The 14231-nt window shown below is 38.7% G+C and overlaps 2 protein-coding genes across 5 annotated transcripts; one reads left to right on the top strand and one right to left on the bottom strand.

The window, feature by feature from the left end:
- The first annotated feature begins 196 nt into the window (after window positions 1-196).
- Window positions 197-2511, top strand: knstrn (kinetochore localized astrin (SPAG5) binding protein). 2 transcript variants are annotated; one of them, XM_083689141.1, is made up of 8 exons: window positions 197-363; window positions 610-726; window positions 858-890; window positions 984-1083; window positions 1627-1741; window positions 1874-1935; window positions 2183-2257; window positions 2364-2511. In XM_083689141.1, the coding sequence occupies exons 2-8, from the start codon at window positions 632-634 to the stop codon at window positions 2493-2495; spliced, it is 612 nt and encodes a 203-aa protein (XP_083545267.1). In that variant the 5' UTR covers window positions 197-363; window positions 610-631; the 3' UTR covers window positions 2496-2511. The 2 variants fall into 2 exon arrangements, with proteins under 2 accessions (XP_083545267.1, XP_083545268.1); XM_083689142.1 differs by lacking the exon at window positions 197-363 and adding an exon at window positions 380-471.
- Window positions 2512-3180: 669 nt separating this feature from the next.
- adgrg11 (adhesion G protein-coupled receptor G11) lies at window positions 3181-12245 on the bottom strand. 3 transcript variants are annotated; one of them, XM_083689138.1, is made up of 19 exons: window positions 12184-12245; window positions 11452-11531; window positions 10784-10882; window positions 10467-10532; window positions 9942-9980; window positions 9662-9823; window positions 9358-9396; window positions 9146-9220; window positions 8844-9015; window positions 8241-8388; window positions 7943-8077; window positions 7564-7674; window positions 7278-7317; window positions 7001-7101; window positions 6199-6320; window positions 5044-5312; window positions 4253-4343; window positions 3686-3969; window positions 3181-3316 (listed from the first exon to the last, which is right to left on the bottom strand). In XM_083689138.1, exons 2-19 carry the CDS (start codon window positions 11528-11530, stop codon window positions 3192-3194), a joined length of 2157 nt encoding a protein of 718 aa, XP_083545264.1. In that variant the 5' UTR covers window position 11531; window positions 12184-12245; the 3' UTR covers window positions 3181-3191. The 3 variants fall into 3 exon arrangements, with proteins under 3 accessions (XP_083545264.1, XP_083545265.1, XP_083545266.1); XM_083689139.1 differs by having other exon boundaries at window positions 10784-10879; window positions 12184-12239; XM_083689140.1 differs by lacking the exons at window positions 9942-9980; window positions 10467-10532; window positions 10784-10882; window positions 11452-11531; window positions 12184-12245 and having other exon boundaries at window positions 9358-9488; window positions 9662-9697.
- Between the last annotated feature and the right edge of the window lie 1986 nt (window positions 12246-14231).

The raw sequence follows: 14231 nt of genomic DNA, 5'->3' as shown, positions 1-14231 counted from the left end.
CATATTTCATGTGGAAATGTCACGGGATGCACTTTCTCCATTGCTTTTGGGTGATTCAAGCTTTGATCAATGCAATGTAATGGGAGTGAATCGATGTCTGCTGGCTGCTGCACAACAATGGATTTACAAGGGAAGCCAATTTTGGGAGTATTTAAAAGAAGTCTTGATTGTTGGATGTGTCATGTTTTGTATGTTTTTTGTATAATTGATCTTATGGCCAAATGCGCCCTCTGTCGGAATATTATGTGTGCTTTATAAACTGCGTAGACGCCCATTTTTCAAATCTTTGAGCGCCATTCTCGCAACTGGCAGTAAGTGGCACTGCCTGGCAGCTACTACCTAGCTAACCCCTCTGAGTTTAAGGTATGGTTGGGTTTTTAGCAATGTTACGTATCTATGTGCAGCTGCTGGCCGGCAACAAACTGAATACATCTAGATAAAGTGGTGTCTTGGTTCGCTTCTAGTGTGGAGGTAAACTAGCTAAGTTAGTTTGCAAGAACGTACGCTAGCTACTATCAGGGTAATCCTACCTTCCAACCTGCTGTGTTACTGCTAGCTAGATAAATGTATTATTGTCGCTAACTCATAATACGGTCGTCTTTTTTTCAGTAAAACGCAGTTATTACCCGTCATGATGGCTTCGAAACTTCCAAAATACGAACAGAAAAAAAAATTAGAAGCTGTCTTCAAGCCTCACAATGACAACATACCAACAATGGTAACACGGTAAGTGAGAGATGATGTGTCGGAATAAGTCTCGTTTCGAAAACCTCTGGTTCTAGCTGCTGCTAGCTGACTCAGTGCCATGATGTAAACAGTACTTATCGCTTTGTTGTGTGTATGTACCTCTTTTCCAGAATGAACGTTGCTGCTAAAACGAATAAAGCCGGGTAAGATTTCATACTATCATATATGGCCAGGTACATTGCTGTAGTTTTGTTTTTCCAATTTTACAACCTATAATAGTTTGGACCTTTTGATAGACCCTCCAGCAGATATGGGCAGCAGACAGAATTGAGGGACCAGAATCAGCTCTTAGCGGTCGCCAACGAGGAACTGCAGATACATCTGACTGAAACAAAGGTAGGTTGGCTTGAATGTTTCCCTAGCCAACTCCTGTCATTCCAACTCAGAGCCACGCTCTGCTAATTTGGGTTAGGGTTTATTTGTACATAACATCCAAGAATGGATCACCAACAAATAAGTAAACAATGGACCAAATGCGTCCATGCCATTTTCACATCCAAATAGCACTTGATTTGTCCGAGTGTTCAAGTAATAACATTACATGAGAGAAATATGTTTGAAGCCTAGCCTCTATCGTTTGTTTACATATGCCGTGTCTCTTATGACATAAAACAAAAAAGATTCATTGTTAGTTCTTTGTGATTTTGTAAAGATAAAGATATGTTTTAGGCTATTCTAAATCAAATAGTAGGCTACTATTCCTAATCACTGAACATATTGCAAGTTGTGGCATATAGTGATGCTTTAACCATCTCCAATGCAAAGAAAATGTTTAAGCCTCACTGATTTAGAAAGAGACGAGCCTTTATCTTGCACTGCTTTCACATTCATTGTCTTTCATTTTCCTGGTGTTGTACACTTTTTCATGTCATTTCACAGTTGAGAGTTGACCAGCTGGAACAGCAGAACAGTGACCTCCAGGGAGAGAATGCAGATGTCCAGAAACGACTAAAGGAATGCCATGTGTTACTAATTGCTGGGAAAATTAACCCAGGTGATAATTTTACCCCGTCGTAGTCTGAAATCCTAGAACTAATTCATTCAGTTCGCAATTGTACGTTGTGTGGACTGATTAGCTTTCTATCAGCTGGCTCATTAACCTTTTCCTCATAACTAAAATCCTTAGTTTTGGGAGAGAGAATTGGAGAAACCACTCGGCACCATGAAGATCAACGAAGAGAGGTGTTGGTAAGAACATTTTGGTTCAGGGTTTTCCATCAGTATTAGGGGCTCTTTTCAGCTGAATTTGCCCCAACAAATATCACCATAAAACTTGCAAAATTATTTCTGAAACACCCCGGAGTGATAGCGCCACACTATAACTTAGATCCACAGTTGTGTTTGGTTGTTAAAATAGAGCCCTAGTCTGACTGTGTAACAGAACTGGGACCTACCCATTAAATGAATGTCATGTCTTTCATCTCCAATTACACAGAATGTGTCCAGAGATCTGTTAAGCGAACTGAGGACTTTTGGTGATGTGGCATCAGACCAAAGTGCTCGGCTAGGAGTAAGTTCTTTATGTTTCATTCTGACATTTTAAGTAGAGTATAATCCAATGCTTCCTTTGAGTTGAAGAGCATGTTTTACATTAGCCCCTCCTTATGAATTTCCAGGATGTCCAAAAGACAATGAAGGATCTGACTGAAGCTCGAGAGCAGCTCATGCAGGAGAGGGAGAACTTTTCTTTGGAAGTTGAAGAAATGGAGCAAGCTCTTGAGGAAGCAGAGAAGCTCCTATTGGAGTAGAGGAATCTGTACATCCTTGTTTTGAATGGACTGTAAATTAAGTTAAGATTTTATAAACATGTATCCTATGGCTTTCCTGACTTACCTTAATCTTTAATTGCAAATTAAATACTATACTCTTTATACATTTTGTTTGTCTGGTAGACAAACAAAAATCCAGTTGTCACTTCAAGTACATTTGTTTATAATGATTAATTACGTATGTACACATTCTGTAGTATTTGAAGTAAATATAATTTCTGATTCACAATTAAAGACAGAATACAAAACAAAAATAATTTCTCTCCAGAGGTACACTATGCAACGACCTTGTCCACCTGTCAGGAAACAAGCAATGTAATTCCTCTACTATTACAGATATGCTGTATTATAGACAATACAAGCTATTTAAATGCTGCATATATGCTAATCATCATGACCAGATGATATCTAACAAAGACCGGTTGTTACTAAATGATTTGTCTTAATGCTTTCCTCAGATAATTTCCATGTCATGTCATGTGCCGTATGCAACAATGACAATCTAACTAAAAGTTGCAAATAGGCTCCATACACTCAGACTTGTCTTTTTGAACAGGCTGCCTTGTTAAAGTTATTCTGGACAATTAAATAAAAGATTAATAGAACTTCTAATTTGTAGTATCACTGAGTCTGAATCAATTAGCTTTTGAAAGGTATGTTCGCATGAGGATTGGTTCAGGTGTCCCAGGGCAGGGTGGAATTGACGGTGTTGGTGCTCGAACTTTTCCCACTGTTGCTGGAGTCTTGGGTCTCCCCGATGATCCTGCTGGTATTGTAGTAGTAGAGGAACAAGAAGAAGCCTGGGAGGGTGAAACTAGTCACTCAGTTGTTTTTGATGCTAAAGGTTAGAATATATAAGAACTCCTGCTTTACAATAAGTGTCCTGAAACAGATATTTACATGGTAGTATAATATTGGTGCATTATAATCACAAATGTAGTTCCCAAATTTTACACACAAAGTACTTCCAAATTAAGTACTTTTAGCCGTTTGTACAAAAATACCCAGAAATGTGTTCGGGGTTCATCTCTAAAATGGCAATTGAATTTGTAGTCGTAATTAGAATACGCATGATGATATTATTTGTTACACGTATCACAATTTGAAGATGAAATGGATGCAATGCAGCAATTCAATTAAGGAAACAAACGCTAATCCTTGCTACCTACCTTGGAAGGAGTTGAGGATGGTAAAGATGTAGTAAGATGGCATCTGTAGGACCCCGTAGGCAAAGAAGGCGAAGCTCCAAGTGATGCCCAGCAGGCAACACAGGCCCAAGACTGTGAATATGTCTTTGTTGTCTGTGCCAAGATGTGCAGTGCCTGCCTGGGTTCCCTTCAGGAGGATGAGCCAGCGTGTCACAATGACGAAGATGGTGAAAGTGAAGCAGAAGACCAGGACATAGGAGCCGATGTTCACTATGTAGTGGACATTATTATCTGTTATCCAGCACCTTTATATGGAAGGAGTAGAGATGTTAGATGGCTGCTGAAATTTATTGAACCTGTTATTGGTAAGAACTGAACACCTGAAAATATTACATAAACAAACGTTAATGGAATTATGAATGGATATTTGTGATTAATACAATGGAGAGAAGTATTGCTTAATTGTTAACACAATACTGCTGGCATGTTTACATTAACTTAACACAGCATGCAGTATATGTAAAATGAGCACAGGTAGAAAACAAAACAACAACTGAAAGTAATGCCATCTTTTTCAGTGGGACTCACATGATCACCTCCTTGCCCTCATTAGTGTGGATGACTTGTTCACCGTATTTTCCGAGGCTGAAAAGGATGATCACAACCAGACCTGGCAGACCTGAAGAGACGAATATGGGTAGAAAAAATTGTGTTAATACATAAAGGAACATTAAATCAATTGTCACCCTGACTCAACAGTAAGTTATTAGTGGTCTTTGTTGTCTAAATAGCAATGAAAATATATAGGAGTGATAAGCACATAAAGGAGGAAATAACCTTTTATCAGACCAGGAAGTAATATGTCAGAATGAACTCCTACAACGTCCAAAGTGTCAAATCCTAGTAAAATCCTCAAACTAGGGATACCTTGCTTTTGATCTACAGAATGCATTTGGAAGCAGTTTTCACATGCCCACACATTCATAACGTGATCTGGACAACGTTTTGGACGTAAAAATCTGTGAAGTGTCCCTTAAAATGCTTTGAAGAAATGAAGTTGAGTTGAATATTTCGAATTATAATTAGATTATAAAATATTGAATATTGAAAATATTGAATCTACATACAGGCATCCTCTATATGCCTTTGCCCACATTAGCCATCTACACAGTACCTATCTTGTTTAACAGACTGCAACCTCATCAAGGGTTTTGGACCTGTGGCATAACTTTTTATATTGGATATACAAGCGCTCAGACACGGGGTTGAGTCCCGTTCCAGCAGCCACCCCAATATCACAACACTTCCCTGAGGTCACACACCCCCTCCAAAATGTTCCCCCAAACTACAAGACATAAGGATGGGAGGACTCTACTCACACCACCCAGCAATGCAGACTTTCAGTATGTAGCGTTGGACGCTGACGTTCCCTTTGTTGTAGAGCTGCAGGCCAAGGTGGAAGGCCTCGATGGCAAACCAGCTGAAGGTGGCCAGCATGGAGTAGTGCATGGCACCGGCCATGATCTGGCAGCCCACCAGGCTCCTGAGGTCGGCTATCCACTTATTGGTCAGGAAGGTGAAGTTGAGCAGGAACATGGCCAGGAAGAGCTGGATGAGGACCTGGGTAGTCGTGCTGGCTTTGGCCTTCCTGGGTTAGAGGGAGATCAGGGGTCAAGGTAAAAAAAAGACCATTGCTCTTAAATAGTGGTTGTTCACCAAATGTTCTTTGGTGGGTGTGATTCATCTAAACCCTTTTCAGTTTTCTTGTGACCTACCAATTAAACAGGACCTTTGTGTCTGTCCAGGACCCTAAAATCAATTAACCATTTGGGATACACTGCACTAGAGCCAAAGCCAGGATTGGTTCAAAGACACTGGAACCTGTACTGCCACTGATAGTTGATGATTTCGGTTAGAAACAGTTTGAGTGAGTCACATGTAGAGCCACTGTGCAACATTTTGCACATCCTCCTTTGGTCTGTCCCTGTTTCGCACATACAGTACCCTGTGTAAGTAATGGGACAATGAAGCATTTTTTCTTCTTTTGGCTCTACACTCCAAAAGTTTGGATTTGAAATCAAACAATTACTGTGAAGATAAAGTAGAGATTCTCAGCTTTTATTTCATGGTATTTGCGTACACATCGGTCTCACCATTCAGAATTTACAACACTGAAAATCTACTTTAACCTCCTAGTAATTGTTTGATTTCAAATCCAAACTTTTGGAGTGTAGAGAAAGAAGAACAAATGCTTCACTGTCCCATTACTTACACGGGGCACTGTCCCATTACTTACACGGGGCACTGTAAATCCTACCTCAGCCACTTTACAGTAGAATTACCCTATCTATAACAATTGATATTTATCAGTTACCAATCAATCACCACAAACAATGCACACGAACAACCCCCGTTGTTTGATCAGGATGAGATCCTAACCCTAACCCTAACCCTAACCCTAACCCTAACCCTGTACGACTGATATATCTTTATCATGTCTTAGTTAATCAAAATGGGAACAGCAGAGTAGCTACCTCAGTAGGAAGTGCATGAAGAGAGCCACGCCCAGGAAGAACATGGACATTCCACAGCCCACGTATGTAATGTAGGTGAGGGAGGTCAGGTCAGCATTGGTGATGGTCTGATTCGGAGGCGACTGAAAAGCACAAGGTTTGATACCAGAAATATTGTCCAGTAGCAACCAAATCCATAAACACATTGCAAAAGCATAGCATAGCAGCTAGTAAGGTGGCAAAAAGATAGTAATTCCAGTTCATTGATTCTAGGCAGCTTAGATCAGCAACCTTAAATCCCTTTTTCTGTGAACAGTGAGCATCTAACATTTGTTTTTGTAAACTGAGGGATGGGTCTTAAATTTAACTGCCACTGAGTTATTTTTAATTCACTGACCGCCCATCATTCACCCCCAGCCATCATAGAACTGATATAACTCGTGGCAGTTACATTTGTGAAGACCCACCTCTGGGCAGAAACACAGTTTGAAGAGACCTTAGTGTAGTATAAAGAGAGAGGGCCCTTATTTTCTGACCAAATATGTTAGTGTTTTTTTTCACCAACCCATTTATTCTAATAGCCCACATATATAAGTTCTTCTTTAGTCATTTATTATGTCAACAATCAGATAATATAAAACACAGGTTTGCTATTGACTATTAAGTTATGACAAACAGATTGATGCACTGGTAAAAAACAACAACAACAACAACAACAAAAAACACAGGGTTTTAAAATAGATCTCCTAAACATTCAAGAGTAAAACACCCATCTAGTTGCTTTTAAAAATATGCAAGTAAACAGAAAGAGAAAGACGCCTACCAGAAGTACAGCAAAGAATGTCAGATGCGTACACTGACATGTAATGTTGTCACCATTTTCAGTGGTCAAACAGCCATCAGTTGTCCAGTTGGGCCAACTTCCTATAAACACACATTATTCAGAGAATAATTCACAATTTTGAAATTACAAAAAAAACAAAAAACTCTCGATTAGGTTCTTTTTGTACAAACTCCTAAGTAAATGGCCAAAAACCTGCAATTGCAATATCTTCAGATAATTTGCAAACCAGTTGGACAAGGAAAAGGCTGCAAAATACCTTCACCATCCCATGAATGACAAGATGGAATTTCCCCCTCCTAATGTAGAACAAGACGCTGAATTAATCATAAAAAGTAACTTATTATTATTATTATTATTATTATTATAAAACTACATAAAACATTAAAGGCAGGACTAATTGGAGCTATACATTCCTAAAGCTTATGGTTGAAGTTGCTAATATTTTCTGAACCTGCTGTGGCATGTCATGATGTCACACAGACGTTTAAAAGACAGCTCCACGTTTTGTGCAGTTTCACAGATCATCCAATGTTAGTGATTACCTTCTTGACATTTCGATAATTCAACTTTATCTTATCTGTCAGATTGGCAATGGCAACCCCCATCTCAACTGCTAAAACCTCGTTATTCAAGACTGTGCTGTTTTTGTCATCCTGCAAGAAAAATAGTAAATGGCAATTTCACAATTGACTTATCAATAATAATAAAAATAATAATGCATTTTATTTGGAGGCGCCTTTCAGGTCACCCAAGGTCACCTAAAGTTTGCTCTCCCCGTCGGGGAATTGAACCCCGGTCTCCCGCGTGACAGGCGGGGATACTTACCACTATACTAACGAGGAGGTAATGCCATCTGGCAATGCCATTTGTTTTCAATATTTTGTTTTAGTTTCCTTGTATTCTTGAACAAACAATCTTTACCTTTGTCATGTTGGGGAATCTGAAAACACCAACGAACGCAGTGCCATTGGTTAAGTTGGATGCTTTCTCAAATGCTTCCTTCGAGACTGATACTGACCAGGTATAGCCAGATAGTTCATCCCTGTTTTCAACAATCTGCACAAAAAAAAACACCATATACACAATTGATTTGTTTATCTGGACCTATTAAATACCCAAGCCTATTTAGTTGAAGTGGTGTCTAGTATGAAATGTCGGGCCAAGTGGCAAAGCTGCCGTTGGGTAGAAACACAGACTGCGATACAGGAAAAACACCCACATTCATGCTGGAATTCAAGTAGCCAAAGGAAACCTCCTCAATATAATCTTGCTGCTTCACTATGACTCCTGTGACTGGTCCCATGGTCACTGCAGCTGAGGACTCGTTCATTTGAGTGGCAAACAGTGACATGTTTCTGATGGCTTGGCTGTAGAGAGTAATATAGGTTAAGCATGCGCATCCATATCTGGCATGTATGAAGACAGGTGCCTACATACAAAGTGCCCTGCATAAGTAATGGGACAGTGAAGCGTATGAGGTTAAAGTAGAGATTCTCAGCATTCATTTGATCGTATTTGTGTACGTATTGGTTGCACCATTCAGAACACTTTTTATGCATAGTGCCTGTTGGCTTGACGGGTGTTTCTGGTAAATCAGGTGTTTTCCGTCACATAATTTGTGCAGGCTGGTGAACTCAGCAATCACAAACAGGCTGGCACGCTAACTGCATTTCGTTGTCTCTGTACTTGTACTCTGCACAATGACAATAAAGTTGAATCTAATCGAATCTAATCTACATACAGTAATTACCCTGCTGTAACATGACCTTAGTAAAACTATTTTTAGTGTACTGTTGATATTGAAATTAAAAGTATTCCTTACCTAGCCACGACAGGGTTAATGTTTTCTCCCACTTTGAGCCCGCTTTGCTGCAGAAAACGAACCTCCACCTCTGCTTTTTTCACTGGATTATTACAGTTGAAACAATTTCCTCCTGACTGCGTTACATTGATGACGTATTTATCGTTATTTTTGGACATGGGTGAGAACAAACCTTAAAATAAAATAAGATTACATTTGAATGTAGTGTTTCTCACTGTAATTACACAGTATAATTTGAGCAATGTTTTACTTGTTTTCTTTGTGGTAACATGATAGGTAGAGGTGTTTAAGTGTGTTCCTACTTGGGCAGATTTCCTTGTTATATGTAGCTCCCTTGCAAAACATTTCTGTCTTGAAACAGGAGATACTGCAATTATCTGTGAATGCAAAATTTGAAATTTAGCACCATATATATAATATGCTTATACTTCAGTTCAGGAAATATGTACAGCAAAACAAAATAAAGCAGCTATCAGTGATTTCTGCATGTAGGATCACCAACTTTAATACATACTTTGATTATGTGTGAAGTAGGCTTTACGGGTTTTGCAATCTGCAACAAAAATGCAATTGACATTATTCAGAAAACCCTTGTTCCTTTTTGCATTGTGTTTTTGAAGCTGGTTAACTTAACCAAGTGTACAGCTATTGAGAAGATCATTAAAAGGAAATACATATATTTTGGTATTAGAACAAAGCTTGGCAATTCATTCATTCAATTCATTCATTCATTAATAATTTCTTTTCTTTAGAAACTGTCATTGAAATAAATATTTAAAGCATAAAAAAGGCTGTCTCTCTACATCTCTTAAACATACCTGTAATGTTTGCCCTGACTGATTGCAGTGTTTTATTGCAATGTTCTCCAAGTACAACACACAAACATAGTCCTCCACGTTTGACATGATTCTTTGACATGTACAGAAGATGGGAATCATTACTCACTTTCTTCATCCAAAACCCCCCGGTTTTGCAATATTCTGATGATCAAATAATCAAATTACAAAAGAAATGTTGTTCTTTTGATAAAATATGCTGAAAATATTTGTATAATATTTACATACAGTACACTGTATCATTATATATGATCATACTCACTGCTTTGCTTTGCAGATATTGTGCAAATGTTTGTCCGACCTGTTCATAAAAAGAGCTATTGCCATTTGCCAATACGACATATCTGCAGTGGGAAACAGATTGTTGTGCTTCTTTTCTTTCTAATAAAGGTTAGTGTTAAAGAAGGAAGCCCTGTTTCCCAATTCTCCATATTTTTCCCTGAAGTGTACACTGTCTACTCCCCTACAGAGATTTAAAAGCGTAGGAATGGTGTAAGCATAGGTGTATCTGTGTAGGGTCGTGGAGAAGAGCACACTTCATAGAAAATGATAAAGAATTAGGACTAATTAGAAGAGTCTGTTGACTGTGACAAAGAGTCTCTTTCGGACAGTCCACATAGTTGTCGGTGCAACTATGCTTATGAAGAGTCCAAACAAAGTTTCGGTTTTCTTACCCTTAATATCATATTATACGGTTTTATTAGAACAAACATTGTGATTAGCATAGAGGCGTTCTAAGCCGTGATATAACAGACAATAATGTCATGGTTAAATCACCTGCCATTACCTGATGCATGAGGGGGGCCGGGAAGACCATGAGGGGGGCCGGCAGCCATCTCAGTCACGCCTGATGCTGTAACACCTTATGTTATTGTTATTGTTTTTATTATCTTTTATTACATTTTATTGTTGATTGCTGTCGTGTTGTTGAAGAACTGCTCTGCCCCAAGCATTTTGTTGCATTGTATACTTGTATCTCATGTAATCATAAATAAACTCTGAACTTGAACTTGAACTTGAACCTGTTTTATCAATTTCGTATTCATATCAATATGAAAGAGTGATCAAGTTATTACATACAGCATAGACTATAACAGAACTCACCCCAGCTTTGATTCATGACTCCAGTGTAGCCGTTGTCCACTATCAAAATATCCTGATCCTTCCTCAAGCACCGTTTAATATCACATGATTTAGGGCCTACTAAAGGACAGCATAAAAACACAAAAATCAGTTCATGAAATTATCTTAGCTTACCTCATATTGCTTCCATTTGGTATGGGTAAATACTTGCATTAAAGGTGGAATTTAAATAAAACATGATCCTATTGGATTTCTCATGTTAGCTATGAATTGGTATGATTCTATTCTCTATTCAAGTTGTATATTTCAATTTGGCCGAATTAAACGATTGATTTTAAGAAAGCGATTCAGGTGGGACAGCATTTGTCTTTGAGATTCATTGGACGCATCATGCTCCAAATGTGACAATAAACTGACATTGAAAAACAACCCTCTGAGCTGTGGTAAATTACCCTCAAATATTGTAGATGACAAGCAATGCTCAACATATTTTAACATAATGTTAAAATGTACTAATTTGTGTGATGAACCGAACCAAAGATGATTTGAATTGATTTAAATCCACATCTCTTATTACGGAAGATTGAAAAGCAGATTATATATATTATTATATTACTTTGCCTTAGACAGGAAGAGCAAGACTTTTGAAGTAAAACAGAGTACACTACACAAGTTAGTTGCATACTCACAAACAGGGGAGATCCAGAGCAGAAGGACCCACAATACCAAAGCCATCCAACTCTTCAATGCCATGTTTCGTAGCCACATACTAAAGATATTATATTATATATTACATTATACATTAGCATTCATTCATACAGATTATATATATCTGTTTATACTGTTCATACTGCATTCCATATGTATTCTGGTTATTTACTCTGCTTTAATGTTACTGTTAATACATATATACTGCTTATATTGTACTGCACTGCCTATACAGCTCATATGCTGCTTATTAGATTCAACTTTATTGTCATTGCCCCGTTATACTGTTCATATTGCATTCTATTTATTCTGCTTATAATGTTACTGCTAATACATATACTGCTTACACTGCACTACTAATACTTACACTTATACTGCACGACTATACTGGTCATATACTGCACTACCTGTATATACTGTTCACACTGCACTTTTCTGCTTTTTTGCACTTCTGGTTAGACGCTAACTGCATTTCGTTGTACTCTGCCCAATGACAATAAAGTTGAATCTAATCGAATCTAATCTAATCAAATAATGGTTAATGGTAACTACAATTTCCTCAAAGTTACAGTAACTTTTGGCTTTCTGATCGAAAGCTTTCTGTATTCTTAAGTGTTTTTGACAGATGCACAGATAAATGTCATTTGCCAAGATTTGTGTCATCCCCAATATCTCAGAGACGGTGACGCTAATGATAGGAGAAGCAGCCTTACCCGTTGCACCTTACCCGTTGCACCAACAGTCACTGGATTCTAACGGCGGGCATCAAGGAATGAAAGCGAAGCTTTCTCTAACAATATCATGGCTGCGTCAAAATGGCATCCAAACAAATATGAGAGTTTGCATGCAGACCCACTGGTAACATTTACCTTGCAAACTAGCACAGCTTAATGTTGTTTTCCGTTATGCAAACCAACGAGTCATAGAAGCAGTTTCAATTTTTCAAGTTCAAGTTTCAAGTTTATTTCCCGTTACATCATATACAAATATATGGGGGGGGAACTGAGAACATTGGCTCCATCAGCTCCCTGGTCTCTCACTCAGCAGCGCTTGAATGCTCCTTGTCCATAGCACAGTCATACACAGTGATCCTCTCATCCCGTCAGTCTGTTTGAGTGAGGCGGCTGACTTCTGTTGCATCAGCTTGTGCCATGCTGTTTGGTCCGATCTGTGTGTTCCACTTGAGCTATCCAAAGCAGCACTGACTCATCTTTGAAGTGTTCCAGAAGATCCTAATGAAGCTTGATGGACACTGGATGTCTCCCAAAGTGTACACACTGAGTAACAATATACTTAGCCCATGAATGTTACATTTTACTCCCAGAGTGTGTATCATGTCTACAAACGGTATGTGAGAGTGGAATATCTGGCCCTGCTCTCACCCCACCCCACCTCTTTTCTCCCCTCCTACCCACAGCACCGGTTGGATTAGTCCTACCACTATTTTAGGCTTCTTTGTTATCGGTACGATGATCAACAAAGTGTGGCCCCCTTGTGTCCACCAATTGTGAACAGGAGAAGCTGGATGGGAGTTCCACTTCCCCATTCCCTGCTCATTCTGTTGTAAGCAATTTAACTGAGGGATTCAGTTAATACATAGAAATATATTGGGTTATGTCAGATAAAGTTAATGATTTGTCTATATAACTATAAGGATGGACATAAAACCAGAGTTGAACTCAGCCCTTATGTATGGGGGGAAATATTATAATATAATAATATGACCTTTGAGTTTTATATGGATATAAAGGATGTATTCCTTCCAGATGGAGGAATTGGACAATGTCATGTTGATTACCTTGTTCTTGGAAATAAGCATAGTGAAGTCACTGGAAGTCATGGAGAAAGTCAATGCATTGATCATGGCACATTGTCATTTAGGGAGGCATCCTGACCTCAAATATTTGTTTTGTTTATAGAAATGTTTGTTTATAGAAATTTGTTTATAGAAATGTAATGCAAATATTGTATTATCCTCTATGGAGAAAAGCAATGATATGCAAGGAAGTGTTAAGCCATATGAACAATGGCCACATTGGAGTCAACATGGAGTCTGCTGCCTTCTACAGGTTAGTCTGTGTTGTACTGTGTGTGTGTGTGTGTGTGTGTGTGTGTGTGTGTGTGTGTGTGTGTGTGTGTGTGTGTGTGTGTGTGGAGTTTGGAGAGTGGAGCACATCATGACTGACGGTAGATTGCGTGATGATATAACAAGAGGGTTTAGTTGGGGCATATCTGGAGCCATCGTTAATCTGGAATTAAAAAAGGAACATCAGAGGGGAGTTTAGGCAAGGTGAGACAAGGATTGGACAAATTCAACTGAGAGATACGCCCCAACCCTCTCGTTATATTCCCTGCCTAACGACTCTCATCAGCGTTCAATACAATGGTTCGAAGTGACTTCGTCCTGTCAGAGGCCTATTTTAGAGTCATCTAAAACTTCCAGTATGGGTTGGCTGGCTATGTTTGTTGTAACGTATTCACACACCTTGAAATATAGCCTACAAATTTCAACAGGTGGCCATATAATGGGCATATTTTATCAACTGGAATAAGCATCATACAGGTAAAATAGTCCTATTTCAATTTACGCATTCGGGTCTCTTAACAATAATAGGAATGCGTTTTTAATTTGTAGTCTACAATCTCAAAGCCCGTACGGTTGAGTGCATTCGTCTAAAAATGTGAGTTTTCATTCCTCCTTAGTACAGTGTTCCTAATAAAGTGCTCAGTGAGTGTATACCTCTTCAACACAAGTTAATTA

The sequence above is a fragment of the Argentina silus genome (genome assembly GCF_951799395.1).
Source record: "Argentina silus genome assembly, chromosome: 17".
NCBI lineage: Eukaryota > Metazoa > Chordata > Actinopteri > Argentiniformes > Argentinidae > Argentina > Argentina silus.
Note: the sequence above shows the minus strand (reverse complement) of the source record. Positions and strands in the feature narration are given on the sequence as shown.